The following is a 13,153-nucleotide window of genomic DNA, read 5'->3' on the forward strand; positions in this document are numbered from 1 at the left end:
ACACTATTTTTCAAGTAATCTTATAATGTAGTTTTCCAACAAAATTTCTCTAGTTTTCTGACGAACTAATGAAAATTCTCAATAACAATTATAATTTTGCTAACAAGAAGCTCGTCTTTATACAATGCCCTTTTTTAGTTGTCCATCACTTTTTTCTTTCTTCTCATCAATTTTTCTGATTTCCAATCTTTAAAAGATACACGTAATTATTTTATTTTATATATAATTAAATAGTATTATGGAAAAAAAGGAAACGGATAAGCCCCTAAAGAATGGCAAAATCTACTCTCATACCGACGATGCTGCCTTTCTTATCGGCAGTTCTGATTTGAATCAGCCAGATGTTTTCCCAGATGTCCTCCAGATGTGAAGCTGTCGTTTACCTAACTTCACTCGTATCGCCGTTTCTGTCTCGCTCGCGTGGGCGCGATTCGTCGGTTGCGTCAGTTTGCATATGGCGGGTGGCGTCATGTTTGTATTTACAGTCTCCCGAGCGAGATTTCATTCATGTATGCACAAGTCACAAGTGATTTTCGTCTGAGGGAGAGCTTTTATCACCGATCGTGCCTGTAGACGATCGACGACGACCGGTCGAGGGCGGCATGAGGCACCGCGTCATGCCGGCGCTCTCGGCCGGCTTCGGGGAGCAGATTGAGGTTAGCTTTTTGAATTTTCGCCGTTTGCGCCTCGCCGCCACCCATAGCAACGCGTGAATCAACACACACTTTCCTCCTGCTCTAGGAATATGAAGTGCTGAATCTACTGGGCAAGGGCGGTTACGGGAGCGTCTACCGAGCGAAATGTCTCCGCAGCGGCATAGAAGTCGCGATCAAGATGGTAAATCGTTAGGTTATCTTTAATATAATTCAAAAGAGATCGCTCCCCACCCCGAAGACCACCTGTTTGCATTTGATTGTCACGCGTACAAAGCGCACGTCTGTAATAATGCAGCTGCACTTTTAATGTGCGATTAAGGACGGAATTTCTGATCAAAATACGACCATAAGCTCGCTGTCAATGTGCGAGATTCGAGATATTGGATAAACAAAGTCGGACCAATATCCTAAAATTTATAAGATCAGAATTCTGGATGCAAGACTCATCATGAAACCGTTTTCTTTTTTAAGTTATTAAGATTGAAAGCAGAAAATAAAAATGTGTCTTCTTCACGCATGCTTGTCTCTCTAGATCGACAAGAAAATGATGGCAGCTGCTGGGATGGCGGATAGGGTAAGCCAAGAAGTAAAGATACACTGGCGGTTAAAGCATCCGGCCATCCTGGAATTGTATACGTGTTTCGAAGATGCAAACTATGTGTATCTGGTCTTGGAGTTGTGTCACAACGGGGAGCTCCAACGCTTCCTCAAAGCACAGGGTACCAAAGTTCTGTCCGAGGATCATGGTATAGAACAATTCCATTTGCATATAAAAGATAACATAAAAAATATTTAATAAAATGTAACAAAATCCTGTCTGCTTGCAGCTGCCCCTATAATCCGGCAAGTTGTACAGGGCTTGCTCTATCTTCACTCTCACCAAATACTTCACCGAGACCTGTCGTTATCTAATCTACTATTGACCAGGGATATGCAGGTGGTGCGTAAAAATAAACGCATTTCAGGAACTTTAAAGTGACTTCTCGTTATTTCCTAGAATTAAAATAGAAATTCTTTGTTTCTTGATTTTTATTCGCAGAAAATAGCGGATTTCGGATTGGCTACGCAGCTGAACAAGCCGGACGAGAAACACTTGACCATGTGCGGCACACCGAATTACATCTCGCCCGAGGTAAGTTAAAATTTTTTTTAATTTCGTTAAAAAAATTTGCAACGTGCCACGAAGTAACAATGAGTTCGCTTCACGAATTCGCAGGTCGCGACGAGATCATCGCACGGTCCGGAGGCAGACGTGTGGAGCTTGGGGTGCATGTTGTACACTTTGTTGGTGGGCAAACCACCATTCGACACTGACGCCATCAAGAGTACCTTGACCAGAGTGGTCATGGCGGATTACGTGATGCCGCCTCACTTGTCGGACAATGCGAAGGATCTGATAGACAAGTTGCTGAAGAAGAATCCGAAGGATAGAATACGCCTGCGGGACATTCAAAAGCATCCGTTCATAGCGAGCGTAGAGAAGAACAGACTGCATAGCGTGAGTATATTATTCATTACGAATATTAATATATCATATTATTATTAATAACGATCAAGAGAATGTTAAATAAATTCCTGCGACTGTTTCATTTGTTATCACAGGAAAGAAACGGTATGAGCCAAGCGCTACTGAGCAACGGCATCATGGATTCCGGACTCGGTAGAACGCTGTCGTCGTACGGCAGGTCGAAGATACGATCGCGATCGGAGGAAAGGATGTCGACGATGCCGATGGTACCACTGGTCAGCATGAGAAGCGAGGCGCTGTCCGAGCCGATTGCGAGGATGCACTCGTATCACAAAACGAGATGTGCCAACAATTGTACAAAAGAGGATTCCGTGTTGATGGACGTGCCGTTACCTCGCGCTAGGCTTTTCTCCTACAACGGGCTGTATGGCAATCGTAATGCGTGCGACGACTTCGAGAGGCAGAAGCCGGTAATCGAGCGGCAACACAAACCGAAAAGAGAGAAGAGCGTGGAAAACCTGAGAAACGCTGAGAAAAATGAAGTACCCACGAAGTTGCAAGTGGCGCCTTTGGACTCCAACCGATTGCAACCGACGAGGCATCGAACGAAGAACGCGATCCTTACAATTTTGGACAACGGAGAGGTCTGCATCGAGTTTATCAAGCGGAGGAACGGCACGGTACGTAGAGAGAAATCATAAAAGTCGTGATATAAGTAAGAAAATAAGTAATAAAATTTATTTTATTCTAAAAAAATACAAAAATGTAACTTAGATGTAAATTAAATGTAAATAATTAAAATAATTAAATGTAAATTAGATGCAACTAACATATTGATGCATCGATGCAAGAAATATGTGATGATATTAATTGATATAATAAACAATAAAAGACTGAATATTAACGCAACGGTGTAACAGTATCGTGCGACTTGCACATTCCAGGAAAAAGTCAGCGAGGTCTGCCGAATATCGGACGATGGCCTGCGGATCGTTCTCTACAAACCGAACGCGGCGGAGGTAGGCCCGCAGCCGCCACCGTTGCCGAGTCGAGGCGCCGACAGCATTTACTCGTACGAGAATCTGCCGGCGTGTCATCACCGAAAGTACATGTACGCGTTCCGTTTCGTGAAGTTGGTCCGAGCGAAAACCCCGAAGCTGACGTTATACACTCAGCGCTCCAAGTGCCTGTTCATGGAGAACGGTCCGCAGCCTGACTGCGAGGTGCATTTCTACAATGGAGTAAAGGTACGTGAATTTCATCTCCGAATCTGGCACGCATATATCGTACAAATGATAAAACAATAAGATAAAACTGTAAAATTAAATTATTAAAGGAATAAAAATTATTAATAGATATATTAATAAATTATGAACAGAAATTATTAATAAAATGGAATAAGAAAAATAGAAAATTATGTAAAATTCTGGAGAATCGACAATTTCTATATCTTTCGCAATTTAATTATCTGGCTTCTTCGTTTTTACTTTATTTCTCCTCTTCACGTGTCTCCCTCTTGAAAAAATGCTGCAGGTTGTTCGAGTCGACGGCGTCGTGAGGATCACCGACCACAACGGCGATGCGACGTTCGTCGAGGGTGAGTTCCCGTTGCACCTCGAAACTTATTACGAGCATTACTCGGAGTGCTACCAGCGTTGCCTGCTGCTAGAGTCCACTCTAGCTTCCTTAGAAGCGGCCACCGGCCACCCCTGCTTCCCGGTGATAATCGGACGGAGGCCCAGTGCAGCCCTGAATGACGCTTCCTGCTTACAGGGGAAGGAAAATATCTCGCATACGACGAACGGTTCTCCCGTTGTAAGTATCGAAGAAACCTCGTCGTGATTTATCGAGAACGCGCGGATCCGCTTCTTCGTTGAATTAACGAAAGAATCTCTTTTCAGTTACCCTCGTTTGACGCCACCTGCTCCGTCGTCTCGACGGTGACTTCCAGGTCGCGCAAGATGAGTTCCATGCACAGTTCCAGTTGCAATAACGCGAACAAGGTAGCGGTACCGGGAATCGGCTTCGCTACGAAACTGTCGTCCGGCGACATCAGAGTCGACTACAAGGACGGGTCCGCTTTAACCGTAGGTCACGTTCCAATAATTAATAATTGAATCATTATTCGTCGATTCCTTATAATCGACAATGGCGAGCGCTTTATTACAGGTGAGTCCGCAGAATCACGGAAGCGGCATCATGTACGAGAGCAACGACGGCGTCGTCGTGCGATACAACACGCACCATCAGCAAAACCTGGAGATACCGGTTCAGGAGAAGCTCCGCCAGTTGCCTATGGTTGTCAAATATCTCATGGAACCGAGGCACAAGGGCATCCGGTAGCTTCCGCACGAATATTTTTCAACAAATGTTTTGTATAATACGATCGACAGAGTCACGCCCGTGGACCGTAAGCTTACTGTAGATTTATAGATTAATATAGATTTATAGATAGCTTATACAAATTTGAACATAGTCTATAATAATATATATTTTTTCTAAGTATACAATAATAAAGAGAATCGCTGATGATACTTTTATCTTCGCTACTCTCATAGCTCACGTTATTATTGTTACTGGTCACGGATATTTATATCTGAATGTATCTCAATATTTCTCTCTAGAGAAATGTTGTCGAGCCTGAAAACAATTTGACGAATGTTAAATGTAAGGAGGCCTGACAGCTTTACAGTGGAAGAGAGCAATAATTTTCTGTAGATAGAGGACAGGTAAATAATTTTTGTGAGAATGGAATAATTGAGAACGCGCGGGCGTTTCCATTACGAATACTGTACAGAGGAATCTAGGGAACAATAATACTCCACTGAAAGTAACGAGCTATGTACGTATATACAGGTATATTTATTACTTTTATATCGATCGAGAAATTACATTATTTCTAATTTATCATTATTATTATCATCCGCTTTATTACGCCATTATGAGATAAGGGAATAGTTCATAATAAAAAGTTCGCATAATAAAATATTTCTATAAAAATAGGAGATCTGTATTTGTCACAGAGTTTTTTTTTATTACTTCATATTCTACTATATCTCGTTCGAATTTTAAGAGCCGCGGGAACGTGCTAACCTCATCCTCCTCATCACTTTCTTCCGGAGAATCAATCGAAGAGAGGCGCGTTCGTAGCTCTCCGAACAGATCGCGGTCACGGCCACTCGTCATCATCATTCCCGTCGACCCCACTCCATGCGAGAGAGGAGCGCGTTAACTGTGACACGCCTTGCTGTTCCTCGCGATGATTCTGTTGCCCCAATGCACATCCGTAGCGGCCTTCATCACGTCCACGTCACTGATGCTGTCCACCGTGTGCGCGTCCCAGGACTTCCCACCGGGCGTGATGTGCCTCCAGACGTGTACTCCGGTACAGCAGAGCGTCGTCTCCGTGCGTCCGTCCATGTCGCACGCGCGCTCCGAGGAGTCATCGATGACGTCCCATTGTTCATCGTCGTTCCCCCAAGACTCTTCCCTGTCGCACGTGACTCGCGCGAGGTTCACGCTGCACTCGGGGCTCGATAACGTAACAGCGTCCTCGTGACGACGAGTCGCACCGTCCTCGCATCGCTTCTCCGCTTCCGCTCGATTGTTCCACGTTTCCTCGCTCGCGTACACGTCCCCGCGATGCTCGTCCGTGACCTTGCCTTCCCTCAGCCTGCCCGCCGCGTTCTCGTTCGAGTCTATGATACAAATGTCGCGTATCATGTGACTCTTGATCCAGCATCGCCGGAGCTGGCGGCGAGACCTGCCGTCGTTCGAGAAGATGGTCACGTGCGTGAGATAGAGATTGTGTGACGCGTCCGAGTCACAGTAGAAGCCCATGCACATCTTCCCGTTGGTCGTCTCCACGATGATGATCTCCCCGCTGGGCCTCGGGACGGAGCTCGTGCGGCGAAGGCGAAGCCCCGGCTCCTTTGTCGCGTCCATGTCCTCCGCGATGCCCTTCCGTCCTTTATCCTTTATCCTCCGCGCAGTCCCGTGTCTCGTTTAATTGAGAGTATCTCGAACCGCTCTCCAGCTCGAGTAATCGTTTCAGCGCCCCTCGGGCAGAGGCACGCGCGACGTCGTTCTTCACTGCCGCGAAGTCCGCCGCGTTAACCGACGCGTCTTGATGCCAACGTCGGAGATGGTCGGAGACAACCCGACGCGAGATTGCCGAGCTTTTCCCTCGAACGAATCTAATAATTGCATCTGTCAGTCTCCGGGAGCTCGAGGAATCCTCCGTTCTCTCTCGTGACGATCAGCAGTTGAGATCTCAATGGTGCGGCCTTCCCTGGCGCGGCTGTGTAACGAGCAATTGGCCGCGATAATTGACGAGGGACGTACGAGTGCGTGTCCGTGCGGCAGGTAATGGCGGATTGCGCGATGCGGACGGGCGCAGTCCCCTTTCTCCCTTGCGTGCGCACCTAACCTCAAGCAGCGACAGCGACGCGGAGCAACTTCGAAGATGGGTGAGTCTCGAGTCTGATGATTTTCCGAATTTCCCGCGGTTCTTCCGTCGCATTTCCGTCGTGAACTGATAACGCGACTGCATCGACGACTGATCGATGTCTCGGATTTATCGTCCGGGGAAAAGCAACGGCTGTCAACGGTTAGGCTGGCGACAGTTAGGCGACCCATACGGTCGTAAACATTAATCGGAGCAATGTCCTAACGCGCAATGTTTTGGCAATGTTTTGGCAATGTTTTAACGGGTTTGATTTATATAATTTCGTGGTTCGATTTCGCATGGACCGTGAACAGTTTGAAACGAGGATCGACGGAGAAAGGATGGAGAAGGGATTCGCAGGGTGTTTATTGACAGGAAGATAACTGTCAGCGATGAGGGCCCAATTATGGACGTCGACAATAATAAACGCAATTACTCGCGTCGAGGAACGTCGCGGGGCGGGCACGCGCGACGCACGACGGCGCGTTTACGTTCGCGCCAATTTCCTGAATGAACTTAAGATTAGTATACGAGTGTATATGTAGTAGGTCTCGCGTTATCTGACGGAACCGCAGATAAGTGATTAGTCATCGGCGTTGATCGGTTTAGTCATTTACAGACGCTCGCATCGGGCGCGTGCCGTGCATCGTCGCGCGTTCCTCTTCTGTTTCCTTTTTGTTATTTCCTACAGTTCATTTTTGTCGCTCGTAACGTGATTCGCGTAAAAATGGTGAGATTGCGCGAAATGCGACGAGTCAGGGAAAGCATGCCGTTGCGTGGCAAGTTTGCGAGCAGTGGCAGCGTAGACAGGTTTTCTGAACGTAGTCTCCACGGTCTTGATACGGAGGAGCGAACTTACAGTGAGTGCCTCTGACAGGGGATATCACAATATGTGGTGATAAGTAATGGAAATATTGCCACATTGCATTCTAATCAATTTAGACAAACGCATTATGTGAAGACACTACATTATGCTTGATTGTGATGAATTCCGTTGTAGTTTATTCCAAATAACGTGTTTTTCATGTATCTAAATGTGTATAATTTACAATTCTGCCAGTAATTAAATTGCGAATTTAATTGAAGCACGATTTTATTCCAATTGGTTTAACTACATTAGAGCGACAATACTCTTCAGTAGCAAGGGATGAAAATAACAAGAGATTTTCTTGTTCAGGGAACATGTGCAACGACTGTATGGCCAGAGTGCCATACGCGACTCTCATAGCAACCATAATGTGTTGCCTGGGAGTTGGGATATTCTGTGGTACCATGTACAAGGGTGCAACGTTGTCTGCTCTTATGATGGACCAGGTAAATCAATCTCGTCGACGTGTTAATATATATTTGTAAAATTTATTTATCAATTTGTAAAATTTATTAAGGTGTTCCATCTCCATCTCGGATGGTTGGAAGCCGTGCAGCTGATATTCGCGTCGATCGGCGCCTGCATGGCAGCTTTGGGATTCATGATCTTGTGCGTTGGTTGTCTCGCAACTGGTGCTACGAGGCACAAGGTCTATCGTGCGTGGAGATCCAGAGTGGGCGGACGCATCTCCTGTGCTGTTGTGAGTGTTTAAAACCCTGTAAAAAGACAAAATTTTGTACCGATTTAAAAATGCTTCTGGACATTGTAACGTGTATTGTTTTCACTTTTTAGTTCATGACCATCATCTACATACTCCAGATAGCTTGGCTTCTGATATTCGCATTCCTGATTGTCACCACACTGATATTCACCATATTCTGGGGCCTGTGCAACAACCCGCGTGTCATATCTCTTGACGACTGCATTAATTTCACTCAGTTTGGTAAGTTTATACAAATTTGTATATATAGGGTGAGGCACCTAAAACAGGCCACCTGAATATCTCGGCTGTTATTGGTGATAGAAAAAAATGTGTCAGACCAAACTTGCATGGTTTCGAGGGACACATAATTTGTTCTAAATAGTTTTTTATTAGGTGGACGCGTAGAGATCAACTTCGTTTTTTTAAATGGTATGATGTTTTTTTTACGTACCATCTAGTAGAGCGTTTGAAGATGCGCACATTGATCTACGGGTCAAAATCATTCAAGGTCACTGAAGGCCAACTGCAAGGGAAAATAATTTACTTATATTGCCTAGAGTTCTCTGCTATTAAAAATACTGTAAACTCAGAAATGAAAAAGTTCTAGCCCTTAGAAATTTTTTCTTTTTCCGCGAAGTTCTGAGTTGTTGTTATTATTATTTTTTATATTGCCTAGAGTTCTCTGCTATTGAAAATACCGTAAACTCAAAAATGAAAAAGTTCTAGCACTTAGAAATTTTAGCCTTCAGTGACCTTGAATGATTTTAACCTGTAGATCAATGTGCGCATCTTCAAACGCTCTACTAGATGGTACGTAAAAAAACATATCATACCATTTAAAAAAACGAAGTTGACCTTCATATTATCTTTACGCGTCCACCTAATAAAAAATTATTTAGAACAAATTATGTGTCCCTCAAAACCATGCAAGTTTGGTCTGACACATTTTTTTCTATCACCAATAACAGCCGAGATATTCAGGTGGCCTGTTTTAGGTGCCTCACCTATATAAATGCATTGTGACCGGAATCTTATTTAAGTCTCTACGAATGTTCTCTTCTTTTTTTTCCAAAACTATGAGATAAGATTGACTACTTAATCCTAATATCTCTATATTAAATATTAATTGTTTAGCATTTATAGGCTAAAAATATGGATAATGGATACCATTCGTAATTTCGTGCATTTTAAGGTTTTCTGTTCCCAAACAACACTCGGCCTCAAGACCTGGAGGTGTGCGGGGCACAGGAAGTCAAGCTCTTCTGCAAGGATTTCGTGGAGAAGGCTGAAGTGATGTTCATTCTGGCGACTATAGGGGCCCTGCTGGTCATCCTAAGTTTGATACACTATCTGATGTGCTTGTCCGCCAATTACGCGCATATACGGGACCACGAGAAATTCCAGGAATTGCAGGAGCTGCAATACCTACAGGACGCGGCCGATCCGGACTCTCCTCAGCCGGGAATGGGCTCCCATCGCGGCAAGGACAGGTTCTAGGATACAGCCCGCGAGATCTTCGCCATGAATCCCCTGTAAGGAGTCCCCCCACGGTCCACCCTCAGCCTTCCAGGACACGTGGAACGAACCTTACGCCCAATTGGAAATCTCTTCCGGGTACAATATCTTCCTCTCTCTGTACACCTGAAATTCGGTATTCTGCTTGTCACGGTGGTCTACTGATACGAGGATCTTGCGGGAACCAACTCTATGCCGTCCATTTTATCTGCGACTGTCGTGTACGTAAGCGTTTATTTTATTTTTGAGAGAGACCTAAAGGAGAGTTTATTATTAGAGTACATTCTGATGGTTCTGATAAATTTCGTTTCCAAGTCTGGACCAATTAAGTAAGTCGCATTGATCCGTGCTGAGTTTGAGTCACGATCCAGGATAAATTGCGCGCGCGCGCGTCTCACGGTCTCACTCGTATCCGTGAGGATAGGTCAAAGATACCTGGAACCTGACGTATTCGCGTATTCGAGACGTGCAAGATCGAGCACGTGGGGATCTTTTGTTTTTATGTTCGAGTTTTATATCGTTGCATTTCATTTTGACGTACGCACGCATGCAAAAACGTGACACGCGTCGCATAATAGTATTATGCATGTATTCGTGAAATACTAGAGATAATTCGTCGGTCTAATGTTTAATTTAAGGTATTTAAGATCGATCGTTCTTTCAGAATGCGCGCACTTTCGCGATATCTTCAGAGATGTTTTTACGAGATTTCTCTTTTTTTTATACACGTACGTTTACGCAGTAGATGACTAGTGAAGCATATATTTTCGTTACATTCCAAATATGTTGAGAAGCATGTTGGGAAAAACGGAATCTGATCGAACGATAATGCAAAGGGGGCAATTATTCGCTACAGTGCTCTTTTAATTGAAAATCGAAATAATTATGATTACACATCGATTATACAAGCATAACAGTTATATATAATTATTAATTAATTGATAAACTTTCATCAAATATATTTTCCCAGCATACTTGCACTTGATATGATTACGTTATTTGTGCAATCGTAAGGAAGGAGCTCACTTTTCATATTTACGCAATTTTCCCTGAGAATTAAATGTTGCAAAATTGTTGTAACATTGTGCACACGTGGGAGGATATCTATATTCGTAGATTCTTTACTATTTGCATACATATATATATATATATATATATATGATATTGACTTGTTGCGAACAGAGCAATATATTTTTCCGAAGTGTAAAACAAATTCTGCTATTAAATATTGCGGACAAGTGGAATTCTTCTATGCACATTTTTGTGCCAAAAACGAACTAAAACGAAACTTTTGGCTCGAAGAAAAGTCTGATTTACATATATCATACGTCAATGTGTTCAGATACGAACGAAAAAATTTCGGTACAACCGTTACTTGCTCAAATCATTTGACAATGACGGCCGATTTACGCGAGACACGCGACTGGCTGCTAAGGAACCGCACATTATACGAATTTTAAATTAAAACTACGGCCTTTCGTTTATGATAGCTGTAGATTACTTTATTATAATACACACCTGACGAGTACATATCAAATGACAATTTTTTGACACTTGAATTCGTACGCAGTATGAAGGTATACAATAGAAGAGGATAGAACGGCACACAGCATGTATTTTTTTATTTTAAGAAGGAAAACTGATTTATTGTTACGGCCTAAAGGCCGTGTTCTCGTTCGGAAAATATTTAATTGCGATGTATATTCTATTATATATTAATGAATAAAAAAATATTTCCCGCTTGAGGTACGTTCCTGCGTGTGTGTGTGTGTGTGTGTGTGTGTCTTCGTGTCTGTACATATCCTTTCCTTTTTCTATGTAATTCTCATTTCTTCCTCACTCGTAATGTACAGTAGACAAAGTATGTACAACGAACGCATTTACACATTTTGTACAGCTCTTCGTTTTTTTGCGCGTCTCGCGGCTTCTCAGTCGAACTGAAGGTCCAGCTCCAGGTCGAGGGCGCTGACTTCTTGGAGGGTATTGATAAACGTATATCGCGAGAAGACCATGTACAACTTGCGGAACCAGACGTATTGGGACTTGTGCGCGACCATAGCACCCTGCAAATTAAGAGAGAGAGAGCGACGTTAAAGAGTGAAGAAACTCTGCAAGCACGACAACAATTTCTCACGGATGAGACTAGATCGCTCGATTTACCTTGATCGTTCGCCTCTGCTCGTACGTCACCAGATACCAGTACGAGGCTGAGAGGAGACTGATGGGCAGATCTAAAAGCTGGATGTACTTCCTGATTACGTTGACCGACTCTAACACGTACAGCTTACAATCTGGAACACGACGCAACGGTCAGATCGATCAGGTCGGTCTGGCTTCAACACCAAGGTCAAGGGAAGCGAAATACCGACAAGGAGGTACTTTTTTCTCGATGCACAGTGCGGCGATCGCGAAGTACAGGGAGATGTGGTTCTTGTGCCGGCTCACGCCGTGCTTGTCGAACGTCACCACGGCGTTGATCCTGTACATTTCTACGTATTGCAAAATGCTCTCGGCCACCACATCCGTCGGCCACTGTACGCCTTGATCATCCGGCAGCTCGCTACTCCTGCGCATTCGTTCGTTCGACTATCATTCGAGGGCTGAATATTTCCCTGCCTTGTCTCATGCTACCGCCGCATATTTAGTGCTGAATGAAACCGTCCAAGTTCCAGCTCGAGAAGATTGTGATTGACGTTCAGCATTAAACATGCAAGCAGAGCAGAGGTGCCGTGACATCAGATACTGAACAATTCGAGTGCTCGCGAGCGACGACCGAGGGTACACTCACATAATAATCGTTACATTGGCTGCTGGGATGCCCAGCACCCTCGTACATGCCCACAGCTCGTCTATTCTCCTTCTGTCCCCACCTGCAAGCACACTGGTGAACCTCAATAGACACAGCATTGGCCGTAGACGGTTTTAGCTTATTAGTAGCTCCTGTCGGCACTCTCCGGATGGTCAGGCGAGCGATCTTAGAACAGGTAGCCGGTACGCTAGTAATAACGAGACATGTACCCATGGATAAGCACAGCAGGTAGACTTCGCTGGCCTTGGAACGCGCGAGCCAATAGACCAGCGGACCGAAGAACATCACCTCGTCGTCCGGGTGAGCGGTGACTAGAAGAAGCCTGCCGGGTGGGCCCGGTAGCTGCCAGGCAGCGTGGCCCACTCTCTTCAGGACTGCATAGAGGAAGACGCACACGCAGAGGTACGCCACCAGGGCGATCAACAGCTGCCACGAGATCTCCCTGATGTAGCACCACCACCAGCAGACAACTTCATTGATCTGCAGACTGAGGTACTGCCTCGCGTGCTCCAACTCGGTCATCATCATCGTGTCGTCCCTCCCGCGTACTCGACGACGACGACGCGTAACGCGTTCACCGACGATGAGCCTTATCGCGGATCCGTCATGCCGCCGATAACGGCGATCGTTATCGCCCGCGAGCGAGACCGCGCGTTCCTGTCATCGCGCGCTAGCTAGATTTCGAGG

At 44.9% G+C, this 13,153-nt stretch overlaps 3 protein-coding genes across 5 annotated transcripts; 2 read left to right on the forward strand and 1 right to left on the reverse strand.

The window, feature by feature from the left end:
- The first annotated feature begins 449 nt into the window (after positions 1 to 449).
- LOC105284265 (serine/threonine-protein kinase PLK4) lies at positions 450 to 5,119 on the forward strand. 2 transcript variants are annotated; one of them, XR_894842.3, is made up of 12 exons: positions 450 to 656; positions 742 to 837; positions 1,189 to 1,402; positions 1,484 to 1,596; positions 1,696 to 1,788; positions 1,873 to 2,154; positions 2,259 to 2,804; positions 3,069 to 3,371; positions 3,658 to 3,939; positions 4,026 to 4,211; positions 4,294 to 4,534; positions 4,749 to 5,119. XR_894842.3 is itself a non-coding variant. In XM_011347633.2 (11 exons), the coding sequence occupies exons 1-11, from the start codon at positions 603 to 605 to the stop codon at positions 4,465 to 4,467; spliced, it is 2,343 nt and encodes a 780-aa protein (XP_011345935.2). In that variant the 5' UTR covers positions 450 to 602; the 3' UTR covers positions 4,468 to 5,116. The 2 variants fall into 2 exon arrangements, 1 of the variants encoding a protein (XP_011345935.2); XM_011347633.2 differs by having other exon boundaries at positions 4,294 to 5,116.
- Positions 5,120 to 6,469: 1,350 nt separating this feature from the next.
- On the forward strand, positions 6,470 to 11,399 carry LOC105284270 (neuronal membrane glycoprotein M6-b). Of its 2 annotated transcripts, none has more exons than XM_011347641.3 (5): positions 6,470 to 6,593; positions 7,749 to 7,885; positions 7,957 to 8,139; positions 8,232 to 8,382; positions 9,335 to 11,399. In XM_011347641.3, exons 1-5 carry the CDS (start codon positions 6,590 to 6,592, stop codon positions 9,637 to 9,639), a joined length of 780 nt encoding a protein of 259 aa, XP_011345943.1. In that variant the 5' UTR covers positions 6,470 to 6,589; the 3' UTR covers positions 9,640 to 11,399. The 2 variants fall into 2 exon arrangements, with proteins under 2 accessions (XP_011345943.1, XP_011345942.1); XM_011347640.3 differs by lacking the exon at positions 6,470 to 6,593 and adding an exon at positions 7,299 to 7,431.
- Positions 11,138 to 13,152, reverse strand: LOC105284269 (N-acetylglucosaminyl-phosphatidylinositol de-N-acetylase). Its single transcript, XM_011347639.3, has 5 exons — positions 12,676 to 13,152; positions 12,446 to 12,527; positions 12,027 to 12,223; positions 11,818 to 11,948; positions 11,138 to 11,720 (listed from the first exon to the last, which is right to left on the reverse strand). Exons 1-5 carry the CDS (start codon positions 12,992 to 12,994, stop codon positions 11,586 to 11,588), a joined length of 864 nt encoding a protein of 287 aa, XP_011345941.1. The 5' UTR covers positions 12,995 to 13,152; the 3' UTR covers positions 11,138 to 11,585.
- Between the last annotated feature and the right edge of the window lies 1 nt (position 13,153).

The sequence above is a fragment of the Ooceraea biroi genome, chromosome 12 (assembly GCF_003672135.1).
Source record: "Ooceraea biroi isolate clonal line C1 chromosome 12, Obir_v5.4, whole genome shotgun sequence".
NCBI classification, from domain to species: domain Eukaryota; kingdom Metazoa; phylum Arthropoda; class Insecta; order Hymenoptera; family Formicidae; genus Ooceraea; species Ooceraea biroi.

Coding starts and splice junctions, on each gene's coding strand:
- LOC105284265 (XM_011347633.2), top strand. CDS start 603: ATGAGGCACCGCGTCATGCCGGCGCTCTCGGCCGGCTTCGGGGAGCAG. Junction 1,403..1,483: donor AGTTCTGTCCGAGGATCATG/GTATAGAACAAT, acceptor GTCTGCTTGCAG/CTGCCCCTATAATCCGGCAA. Junction 1,597..1,695: donor TGACCAGGGATATGCAGGTG/GTGCGTAAAAAT, acceptor TTTTATTCGCAG/AAAATAGCGGATTTCGGATT.
- LOC105284270 (XM_011347640.3), top strand. CDS start 7,299: ATGGTGAGATTGCGCGAAATGCGACGAGTCAGGGAAAGCATGCCGTTG. Junction 7,432..7,748: donor TACGGAGGAGCGAACTTACA/GTGAGTGCCTCT, acceptor TTTCTTGTTCAG/GGAACATGTGCAACGACTGT. Junction 8,140..8,231: donor GACGCATCTCCTGTGCTGTT/GTGAGTGTTTAA, acceptor TTCACTTTTTAG/TTCATGACCATCATCTACAT.
- LOC105284269 (XM_011347639.3), bottom strand. CDS start 12,994: ATGATGATGACCGAGTTGGAGCACGCGAGGCAGTACCTCAGTCTGCAG. Junction 12,224..12,445: donor GCCAATGTAACGATTATTAT/GTGAGTGTACCC, acceptor ACGAATGCGCAG/GAGTAGCGAGCTGCCGGATG. Junction 11,721..11,817: donor AGCAGAGGCGAACGATCAAG/GTAAATCGAGCG, acceptor CTTAATTTGCAG/GGTGCTATGGTCGCGCACAA.